This window comes from Lepisma saccharinum, chromosome 8 (genome assembly GCF_977018435.1).
Source record: "Lepisma saccharinum chromosome 8, izLepSacc3.1, whole genome shotgun sequence".
Taxonomy (NCBI): domain Eukaryota; kingdom Metazoa; phylum Arthropoda; class Insecta; order Zygentoma; family Lepismatidae; genus Lepisma; species Lepisma saccharinum.
The window spans coordinates 50,263,833-50,276,066 of NC_139236.1; the positions used below are offsets into that span (position 1 = coordinate 50,263,833).

The window sequence follows — 12,234 nt, forward strand, 5'->3', positions numbered from 1 at the left end:
AGCCATGTTATCAACCACTTTAACATATGTATGTGGAATAAGGCTCCGGTGCCTGGACCGGCATCCAGAATAAACCTCTGTAGGACCTGTGTTATGTAGTCCACATGCGTTTGTTTGATTTGGTGATTTTTAAGTCCACCTTATGCACAATAAGGCTGATTGGGACTGGACACACAGTTTAAAGTGGGATCAAAACCACTATGTGCCTCCACCGGGTATCAAACCCGGGACCTCTTGATTACAAGGCGAAATGTTACGGCTGCACCATCGGGGAGGCCCCCACATGTGTTTGTGATTGTCCCTTCATCCATATCATTGTATCACAAATCATCCCAATTGACACGATTAGCAAAAAGTGGCAGAGAAGCGACGTAAAAGAACCTAATTCATTCATTATATACTGTATGTGGAACAAGACTCTGTTTTTGTTTAATTATGATTCTGAATATGGTACTGGAGAAATGGTATTTGTATTTTTTGTTTGTTAGCGTTGCTTTTCCGTTACTTGGCTAATTGTAAAGATGGGGATGATAGATGATTAGATGAAATTGATGAAGGGGCACTCACAGAGAATGCCCATGCCCAGAAGGGGATTCAAACCCAGGACCTACAGTGATGAGATCAGAAGTCAACCAATTAATGTTTTTGGCCATCGAGCCAGCTGTTGTAATGGTAAGTAATATGTGGCAAACATATTTTTTTCCCGAATATGATAGATTATATAAGCAGAGGCGAGATGTGGCGATGACCAAACAAAGTAATAAAAATATTTTTGGAGAAGAAGTAAAAAATAAGTCAGCATACTCGCATATTTGTGCGAAATAAGCCAAGTGACAGCATGAAACAGGCAAGAGATTCGCTAATCTTAGCGCATTAAAATGATGTCCCAGTAGGTACTACCCCTCGTGCCAAACCCTCCCGTCAAGTTTCCCATTTAAGACAAAGTTGTTAGAAGTCCCAGCTCATCGCAGAAGAGGCGCGAATCCATCGTCTTGAATGGTGCCGAGAACAGCCAAACCATGGCCGAACGCTTCCAAACAGGCAGTTTCAACAACGTCTACTTTCCCCCACTCTTGAAGGTCTGAGTTATAACAGGCCTTTTCTTCAGCTCCCATCCCCATGCTTATAGCCACGGCAGGGTTTGTCTGGGTCTGGAGTCATCAAGATTCTTCAGAGTGTCCAGTGGCGAGATCAAGGAGGGGTTGGTGAGGGTCATAATCCCTGCTTAGGCTAAAAAAAAAAAAAAAGATCGTCAAAGGCAGGAAAAGATGGCAAAATGAGGAATTCAGGAATGACTACTAAAAACTACACGGGCACACCACTGCGAATGTCTGCTATTTCCACTTGTTAAGAGGAAAAGCACACATTGAACGATATGAAATTTGCTTTTCATTATGAAAACAACAATTGACGGCAGACCATAATTCTCATCGTATAGGATAGAATATTGTGTTTTTTGTATTCTTAAGGTCTGTTGTATGAGCTTTTACAATTTTTTGAATTGGCAGTGACCTTGGCATTTATCGCAGAGATATATTGTACCTCCCCATCCCCCACCTCCCATTGAAAGATCGACCCTGACATTTGGAAAATCTTGAGATGTCACGCTTTGCCACTGTATATAAGACGGAACAGCGGGAATGAATATTTTATTCATGAAGGTTACTTAACTAAGAATGGTGTGTGTGTGAAAAGTAAAAAAACACAATAATCACTAATGCACCGATCAGCAGCCAACTCTTCAGATTATAATTAACTTTTAAACTTCACATTAGAGTGCTGCAATGAGCGTTTTTCCCTCGAGTGGCAAACAGTTCGCATGAGCAACGCTAGATGGCGTACAGAATTGATAGTTCTTCCACTTGAGCGAAAGTAATAGAACGAGCGAAATACAATTGGACTCTCGAACCCTATTAGTACACATATTTCCGTCATTTGTCTATGGTAGTGGGATCTCAAATACAGATCGTAAAGTAAAAGACGAAGTGAAATTGAAAAATAAGTGGACATAATCATCATCTCCATTTTAAAATGGGAGTTTTGTGTATCTTCCTGAGATATGTGAAAATGATTATGATTATGGGCTGAAACTACCTAGACTGACATTTTATGTTTCTATGATTATTGTCACATTAAAATGAAGAATAGATAGCCTGAGAGAATCTATTCATCATTCATTGCCAGGAAAGCTTCAAGTCATACTACATTAAAATGAAGTTCGATTGAATGTTTTAACTGCATCTATTATTTTCCAGAATATTATTATCCTTTTCGGTAAGTGAACAATGATGTACACGTACCTGTTGCACTGTGATACGATTTGTAATTACTTAGGAAGGCCTGTCAGCATGTGTATCCATTTTTGGTTTCGATCTGTCGATATTGCACACTTTCATATAATTGTATTTGAGGCTTACATAATAATATACATAATTAATATTTAGAATTATAATTGCATAAAGTGGTTTCCTTGATTGACAGTTCTGCTTATAGTGGCTTTGAAATACGGGACGTTGCCAATCATTCCACTATGAGTGCGGTACATTCGAGCGTGAAACATTCGAACGAGTTTGAGTGAGATAAAGTGGTCTGATGCAGTACTCTACTTCACATATAGCTTATGATGTTTCTTATTTGTTTTGAATGGTATAAAATTGCAGCTGCAAGTTGTCAACCAATAGTGGTCTTCTTCTGGAACAGAATAGAAATGAGCCAAGTTGTTTTGTTCTAGATTATGTATTAATTTTGAATACATAATGGAGAACTGTGTTTATGCATTTAAAATACTGGGTGGCAATTTACACTAAATAGAATTTTGTAATGCTGTTGCCCTCAGCTCAAGGCTTCGTAGGCCAAGTCGTGATTCACCTATCTGAGCAAAATGCAGATTTATTTGGCAAAATTTTTGTGAATAAAAATTTGACCGCAATGGTGCTATTACTCCTTGCATTTTTATGGAACTTTTATGTGTGTTTTTGAGAGTGAATCATAGTGTTTTGTGCTCTGGTGCAAGACATTCCAAAAATGGAAATTCTGCAGTTATATGTATAGTGTCATCATACCATGAGTCTAGTTAGGATTCACTTGTTTCAAAAGAGTAAAACAGATTGAGATTTGGTAACTAGCAGTAGTTATGTGCATTATGGAGGACAAATTAAAACATATATTTTCAAAGAAAAACTAGAGATAATTGTGGTGAATAGGAAATTAGAGTGCCACACACGTAAATTTGCCGTTGCGTAGAAACGTATTTTCGTTTCGTCTCCCTCTCTCTTAGCATCACGTGTTCTACCCTGCTCGAAAACCTTCGCTATTGTTGCCATATTGTCATTCCATTCCTGGACACACTCGCGCAAACTTCATTGAAAACAATTGAACAGCGCTCCAGCTCGCGGTTCCCACCGGTCAGCAGGGACGGCAATGTGGCAATATAGCACGGCGTAGTCGTTGCTTCTTTTATGCAGTGCATGTTCATTGGCTAGCTAGTAACTAGTGTTGCCAACTGTAATAATGAAGCACTATTTCTGTCACGGAAGGGGAAAGCAGGTAAAGTGGCGGTGAGTTTTGTTGGATTGGAAGCACCATATTTTTATTTTATACTAAGTATTTGACCGGTTTGACGTTGTGTGCGTGTATTGCGTGTGTTTATGTAAAAGTGTGTGTTTGCTAATGAACGTTAAATTCCATAATGCCTCCAGTTCTGTCGAAGTTGAAATCAAAAACCTTGCATAGCCAAGCTCGGGAAATTCTAAGCAACGTGCACGAGTTCATGAAGGAGGAAGCCAGTCATGGTGTTAGCATCCCAATAAAGCATTTTGGCAAGAGAGCAGCGAACAGCAGCAACAAATTGTTCATATTTCATAATTTTGGAATTATTCAAAATAAATAAATTATGTGGCTCCAACATCATTTCAACTCTGGCTCCGGCACGTGTTCTTGTAGAAATTGCATAGAGGAGGCTGTCATTTTTGCTGCTTAATGCGATACATATTGTTTTCTGTGTTAAAATTGCCATGCTTTGATGGGTGACCAAGTTCATAGCAGGGCCGGCGGAAGGGGAGGGCGAACCGTCCCATCGCCCAGAGCGGCAAAATTTGAAGAGAAGAAAAAAATAAGCCTATTGAAAACTGTGATCGAGCGAGATATTCTTTTGCGCTGAATAGTATTGAAATAGCATAAGAAGCCTCATTATTTATTTTATATTTTGATGTTTTAGTTAGGAATATATTGATTTTCAATTTTCCGTTGCTGCGTAATGACCGGGGGGGTCGAAATAGAGCGGCATCTGCCGCCACCTCCCATGGAGGCAAAATGACTAGCGCCGGCCCTGGTTCATAACAAAAGAAAAAGCCGCGCAGCTTATCGTCTAGTGGCAGTATATGTACTTGTTATTGTTGTGGAAGCCGGCATCCTTTGTAAATGTACAACAAAGGCAACCGACTGTCGCCGATCTCAGAGAGGAAATAATAATACTGCTTCAGGAGGAGTGTTATGGTGCAATTGTAGCGGTTTAACACGTTGGCATGTTATTATCTGCCGTTGCAGTTCCATACCAGTGTATACGGGTTTTGGGAGTGAAAAGTTAGAACGCCACCAGTGCATTAATGCAATGAAAAATAATATATATATTTTTTTATTTTGTTTGAAATCACTCAAATAAGGAATCGTATGAAGAAGTCTTCTTTGCAGCATTTTTGGTAATTTTACTTATGTGTTAGTTCATATTTTGCGAATTTTTAGTCCATATGTATGTAGCTACATACATAGTCACTTGTTAGTACATATTAATCCTAGTCCTGGTATAATGCATGACGTTTAAAACTCAACGTTAGATAGACCTGAATTCTCTAATTTTATTGTTGTACGTAACAGCTGTGCATCGGCGCACCGCAGCGATTTTTCTATCTGCTCCATTAGCAACACTGCTTCTTTAGTTCTGTCGCGCATTGCACGGCAGAATTATCTGCGCTGGACTCTACATAATACTTTATGAAAAGGAAAGTTCATTGCAATTAACATATTCTCTCGGGTTATTGTCCAGGGAGTTCTGGAAAGATTTCTGGGTAACAGTTTCATACATCGGAGACACATTTCTTAATTTTTACAGAAGGAACTACTTACGGAAACGAGTTTCTCTAAGGTTTCTAACGTTAGTCGAGGTATTTTCTTTCATCGTGGTATCTATTTGACCTGAAAATCATGTCAAGTGTTTCGAACCCCCCCCCCCTTTTTTAACTATGCTTGCCTAACCTAACCTTATCGGAATGGTTCATGGGGCTATCCATCAGCTAGTCGTGCATAATGTACAAGTTGCACACGTGAGGAACACGATAGTAGGTATTTTTCGGTGAAGAATGTTGGAAACACTGATATTCGAAAACAAAAGAAGCGATATCATTCGCAAAGTAAGCGATATCGCTATGTTACGTGCGTTCGGTAGCACTTAGAAAAATGCGTTATTTTAGTAGAAAAAGTGTTTTCGTGTAAAAAGCATAATGGCACGAACTATGTTCCGCAATACACAATTGGTAAGTACGAACCATGCGAAACACAAAATATCCGATTTTAATGTGTCTCCGATCTATGAAACTGTTACCGATTTCTGTTTCCAAGAGCTTGGAAACTTTTCCAGAACTTATCCGTTAAGAATATGTTCACCATTTGTCACCAGGAACTTTCAAGACTTTTAAGCTCGTTATATTTTTAAATAAAATAGTAAAATGTGACAATATCCTCTAGGATATAACTGTAGCCTGGGTTTGCAAAACTGCAGGTTCAGTGTACTAAGGACATCATAATAAATTGCTAATTTTATTGACTATCATTGAGATTTACATTTTTTTAAGGAGATAAATTTTCTATGGAGTAGAGATAGCATATTACAAATTTGCATAGCATTTTATTTGTTGTCTAAAATGCGACATCTGTTCTTGTGATTACAAATATGCATGCAATCTTTATGAATTATGAGAAACATAACCTTCATTGCACTAGCTAGTCAATGGGATTGTTGCAACCCAGAACTGCCCACGACTGCCCCTTTCCAATTTATTTAAACCTAAAACACATGAAGCCTATGATTATGCATATGTGCATGATCTGAAGAAAAAAAAAGGCAATAAAGTTACACAACGCCTCTTTAGTATCTACATTTAGAGATGTAGGGAATGTAAGTAAACCTTTAAACGTAGAATAGGTGCATGAATAATGACATTACCATACAGCAAACGGAAGTTAGGCCGGGAAGAATTTTTGTGGGACTGGTGCCATTTTATCATATACTTTAAATTATCTCATTAAAAATTCGTATTGGCGGATGGGCTTACGTGTGGCCGCTAGTCGTTCGTTTTTATCTGTGGTTTTTTATATGCACATCACAAAACAAAGCGAATGGAAGTATTTTGAACAGCGTATTTAAATAAACTATCGTAGAGTCTGCGGCCTCGGTTTCATCGTTACTAATTGGTTGAGTTTGACTATTTTGCGCGTTTTTATACTTTTCGTAGTGTAATTAGTCCAGTTGAGGGATTCATTTGATTTTCTTACATACGACGATAATGAACATTACGATGTATAAGTTATCCACATGCAAACCCAATGGAATTTTTAAGGTGAAAATTGTTTTACAAAGGAAAATCACGACGAATGAATTTAGCTATAATCAGATAGGAGCACTTTTGATAATACAAGCATTTAATTTTGACATAATTTATCGTAGATTGTTTAAAATAAATTCTGGAGGTGGACAGGTGGTGTGGATGATAGGTTTGACGCCAAATCAAAGACCAGTAAAAATGTTGTTAGTTTGCTGTTTGTCTGCTAGAGGGTATAACAATCGTTCGCTAGCAGAACTCTAGCTGCAAAAATGGCTCTCAAGGCGCTTGTTGGTCAGAGTAAGTATTATGAACTTCACTAATTGTTACTTATAGACATGTTTTGGTACCAAATTGTTATTGTGAAGCTGCATTTAGTGAAATATATGTTCGCTCTGTATTCTAGAGCTTGGAATATTATTTCCGTAGTGTTCACGTCACTATGGACGAGGATGGGCTCGGATGATTCATTGCCAATCCTCCTGTGATGTGTCTTATTATACGTACCTGTATAATAAGTGTTCTTCACTAGAATTTATGTGTTGCAGTTATTTTTATTTCTGGCTTACCGTTTCAAATCAAGTATTGTTTGTAATCGAACGTGACATTGCACATTTATTTTGTCCAAGTATATTTACGACTTTCGTGCATTGCATACTGACTGACAGGGGCAGTGTTATTTTTATTTAATATTTAGGAAACATAGAAACAAGGCGTTTTTTAGTTTTAACAACAACATTTGGAATGTACAAAGAAACATGGTAATTTATACGGTGTAGAAGGTCTAGTAAAAGGGGGTCATAATATAACCGTTCATTGTGTTTTATTCGGGGAAAAATATACGTAATTTCAAAACTTCACGTCCTACGTAGTGTAAATACGTTGTTACCCCATATATTGTATGCTGCCAGTAAACTTTGAGTTTGCTCATTTGGCACCATTCTCATTACAAGTTTGACATTTGCTTATGAGAATATTCATTACTCAGCTTGTTGGCAAATATTATAAATGGCGTTGTATCGTTTTGTGCAGTGATCAGAACGCTACATTTACCAAAAAGGAACTAGTTATGCTACTCCTTGTCGCTACTTTTTGTGCTACTTCTGCATAAAAAGAAACTTAAAAACAACCATATGGATATTCAAAAGAAGCCGTAGTATGATAGTTGTACTTACTGGGAAATAGATTCTGTTATTTGATGTCATGATTCCCGTCATTCTATAATTTTGATAGTTACTTATTCTTACTATAGTGTTTGAGAATAGCATACATATGCAAGTGGCATATCAATTCAATGGTAACACTTCTGTATAGTATATATATTTTTACAGAAGAAACTACGGTAACACTTTACTATACCGGAGACGGATTTCTTCAAATTTACAGGAGAAAGTACTTACGCAAATCATTTTCTGTACCGTTGTTGATGTTCGGGAATGTAGTTTTGATCCATTTTAATGCGAATGCATGTGGTTTTCTACGAAAATCTATTTCCGACGCTCAATTGCTGCTGCCGGCATTTGCTTTCTGCACGAGAGCACAATATGCGCTATTGGTGCTGCTACAAGATGAAGTGTCAAGGATGCGTCGTGAAGTTGTTGCCGGGTGTGGAAGATGCTGTGGAATTTGTAATTCCGATGCTGTCCGTATATGTTAAATTGAACGAAAGGAGTGCTAATGGAACCTAACCTAACATAGTAGGCATACCTCATCCCCATGATGGTTCGTTTGGCTATTGTATGTAAGAAATAGACATTATTTTCATTAGAAATCCATTATTTCATCTAAAGAAATGTTCCGCAATGCAGAATAGAACATTAGCAATGTAAAAAATTGCAAAATTAATCATTGATAGGTGTATAGTAAAGTAGTACCGAAACTACTTACGGAAATCACTTTCTGTATTATTGTTGAAGTTCCTCAATGTGTTTTCTTTAACGGTGTAATATTTTTTTGCGTGAAATCATCTTTTTTTTTCCAATAAAAATATCTCTCCCAACAATGCAATTCCTGTTGCTTCCATTTGCTTCTATACATTAAGGATGGTCCGTGACGACGTAACCCCCTGTCAATGTTTCCAAACACTCCTTTTTGTTGCAAGATTTGTTATTTTTCAAAAATTCAACAAAATTCTTGCCTATCCTAACCTTACCGGAAATGGTTTGTGGGGCTAACACCAATGGTTTGTGAGGCTAATGAGGTATTAGCATAATTTCAAATCCAAGCACAAAATTAGGTATTTTTCGGTGAAGAAGGTTGGAAACACCGCATACACACTCCAAATCGACAAAACACTGCCCCAACGCACGATGAACCAGTACACTATTGCCACATTGTGTGTTACAGAACCGGAAAAAGGAAAAACAGTGAGTAATGGTAAATTTAAAAAATATACATTATTTTCGTTAGAAATTCATTATTACACCTATAGAAATGTTCCACAATGTAGAATTGTACGTTAGCAATGTAAAAGAGTGCGAGAGAAATGATTTCTAGGTGTTTTCACTATACAGAAGTAAAGGGTGATCCATAAAGAACGCCGGATTTGAAGTTGCTGTAAATGAAATTGATTTTTGGAAAAGAAGCACAAAACACATACCATTCTCTTCAGGAGATATTAAGGTTTAAACATGGAAAACAATATCAGGCATATGACCCCCTTACTAGCCCTACACGCAATCACTCGGTCCATGAAATTCACCATGAGCCGATCACACATTTCCCCATCAAGTGTGTTGAGGACACGTCGAATTTCTTGCTTAAGTTCCAACAAATTTCGTGGTTTGTTCTGGTAAACTTGTGACTTGGTGTACCCCCACAAGAATAAGTTGCATGGTGTCAAGTCGCAAGATCGAGGTGGGAAGGTTTGGTCTCCTCGCAACGAGATTATTCTGTCCGGGAACTTCTCACGCAGCAGATTGATTGTTTCTTCTGAAGTGTGGCAAGTTGCGCCATCTTGTTGGAACCATACATTTTCGATGTTCATTTGATACAAACGAGGCCAAAGAAAATCAGTTAGCATTGCACGGTAAAGAATTCCATTCACTGTCAGAGCATTTCCTTCTTCGTCTTCAAAAAAGTAAAGACCGATCCAACCCCCACTCCAAATCCCACACCAAACAGTAACTCTCTTGAGGATGAATTTCCTTTTCCTGAATCACTCTTGGGTTGTCAGATCCCCATATTCGGCAATTCTGCTTGTTTACGAACCCGTTTAAATGAAAATGAGCTTCATCGCTGAAAATGATGCGCTTTGCGAAACCCTCATTCTCTCGTTCCCTTTCAAGGATCCAGTCAACAAATTGCCGTCGTTTTCCATGATCCGCTGGTTTCAGTTCCTGCGTTAACTGCACTTTGTACGCGTGCAAGTGCAGAGCTTTCGTCAAGATTCTTTGCATTGTTGTTGGCGCCATATGCAGTTCTTGAGCACGACGGCGATACGATTTTGCAGGACTCACAGCAACAGAATCACGCACAACAGCAACGTTTGCTTCACTCCGGCGACTTCGAGGGCGTCCAGGGCTTTTGATGTCTTGTGTTAATCCAGTTTCTTCAAATTTCTTCATCAACCTACGAACAGTTGATTCGTTTGGTGCATGAAGATGACCAAGTATCGTACGGAGTATCCGAACAGTCACCGCGAAACTTTCACCATTCTTGTAGTGCGTTTTGACAATCAAAACTCGCTGTTCCTTACTGTACCTTTCCATGGCATTAGCAACACACACAAACAGTAGAACAACTGAAACGCTTCTCAACACAAAACCTCAATGATAACTGATAACAACAATCGCATCAACAATGCTGCCAACCAAACAAAAAAAAATATGGCGTCCTTTTCAAATCCGGCGTTCTTTATGGATCACCCTTTAGTACCCAATTCAATATTTAAGAGTTTTTCTAATGGTCCAAAATTAACCTCTAAAATATTTTTCTGGAGCATGATTTATTTTAGTTAGTCATTAAACTTACACCTTGCTGTGAAAAGTATTTGTTACCCCCAGAGAAAGTGAAATATTTTGCTTGGTTTATGAAGATTTTGTTGTCCATGAATGTTTTCAGTTGTTTTTAGCTCGCGAAAATGTGTTGTTGTGAAATCAAGTACATATGTTACCTTACTATGAAGAAGAAAAGCCTGAAGGCTTCGCACAAGTGAATGTAGCACACAACACATTCCACAACAGCAGCTCTAATTTTACGTTGTTAGGTTAGGGTTGGGACTGATAGTTATTTTCAACGTGTCCTTTTGCTTTTTGAGTGTGCATACAAATGGTTTATACAAATAAAAAGCTGCAAAGTACTTGGAAATGGTAGATTTTTACTTCTGTGAGCCATGCTTTGGGATCAAATATCTGTTATTTGTGTTTCCTGCATGCTGGAACTGATTTTATATTACATGAAACATTGAAATCTGTCGATTACTAAAAATCAACATAATTCTCGAGGGGTCACAGTGGGTCAACAGCCCCAAGTATTCTTACCAATTACCCTATTATCAGTCTTCCTGGGAGGCAGCACAGTGGGTCAACAGCCCCAACTATTCTTACCAATTACCCTATTATCAGTCTTCCTGGTTTCCTAGTATGTATCATTTTGTGTTTCCAATGTGGTAGTGTGTGTTGAGTGATAGACTGGCATCTCAGTTACCGAAGGTTCCAGGTTTGATTCTCTGTCTGGGGTGTGAGGTGTGACCTTTGCGAGGGGTACCCAATTCCATGTAGTAAACCCCGACTACTTTCTGCAGACTAATGAGGCTTTGGTGTCTAGTACCACAGATAGTGGGGTCTGTACTCTTAATTTCCATACATAACGGCTGCTTTTAACTAGGGTGTCAGGATTTAATCTTAGGATGTCAGTGTAGTTAACCGATTCCTTTCTGCTACTCCAATATGTTTATTGGACTTTACCTCGCCAATTCCCCCTTTTTTTTGCTGTAAAAAAAGGATAGCTAAAACACTTTTCTGTGCATTTGACTCCCCACATCTTGTCGGTGATGCCTTATTCTCATCATTGCTATATTCATGACCGATGGTGTGCTTGGAAAACAAAGTGCAAGTCACATGTTTGTCATAAGCCCCGTCTAGTTGGCTGCACTTTTTGACAGTGCAGTGCAGGTGTATCCAGTGTCAGGGTGGTGTAAGGAAATTACTTGCAACCAACTAGACTGAAAGCGGTGTTCAAGTTAAGAAGATTCAACAAATGCCTGTCTGCTGCTTTAAACGGCAATTTGATTAATTAGCATGCATCACGTGACCATACACCACACTTGCACCGGTCCGGAAGGTAGTGCAGACACCAAATACACTACTTGACTCCAAATCAAAAAACTAGACACTTGTTGTTACACCGTGCAACCAACAAAGCAAGTCAAAAAGTGCAGCCAACTAGACAGGGCTATAATGACCAACATGGTGTATTCTCCGCTGTTCAGGACATTGTTTTCTTTGAGTGTATTGTTCCCATATTAAATGATGGGTGTAAATAGGCAATGTGCTGACACATCCATAGTTTTTAGAAAAATCAATCATTCAAGTTCTGATCTAGACACCCTCATCACCACCAATAGTGGCCAAGAAGTTATGTCAATTTTAAAAAATAACTCAAATTTTTAGCCCTGTACTGACACAATTCTGACCACCTC

The 12,234-nt window shown here is 38.5% G+C and overlaps 1 protein-coding gene across 3 annotated transcripts in view; it reads left to right on the forward strand.

Annotated features, from left to right (window-relative positions):
* The first annotated feature begins 2,256 nt into the window (after positions 1–2,256).
* Positions 2,257–12,234, forward strand: part of Rop (Syntaxin-binding protein Rop) — an 87,009-nt gene continuing 77,031 nt past the window's right edge. The window contains exon 1 of one of the 3 annotated variants that reach the window (XM_083126638.1): positions 2,257–2,274. Coding sequence is in view for 2 of the 3 variants with exons in the window: in XM_083126635.1 (XP_082982761.1) it covers positions 6,866–6,893 (28 nt within the window). In the remaining variant the exon portion in view is untranslated. Of the gene's footprint in view, positions 2,275–6,661; positions 6,894–12,234 lie in introns of those variants that run through there. The other 2 variants (XM_083126635.1, XM_083126636.1) reach the window with 2 other exon arrangements.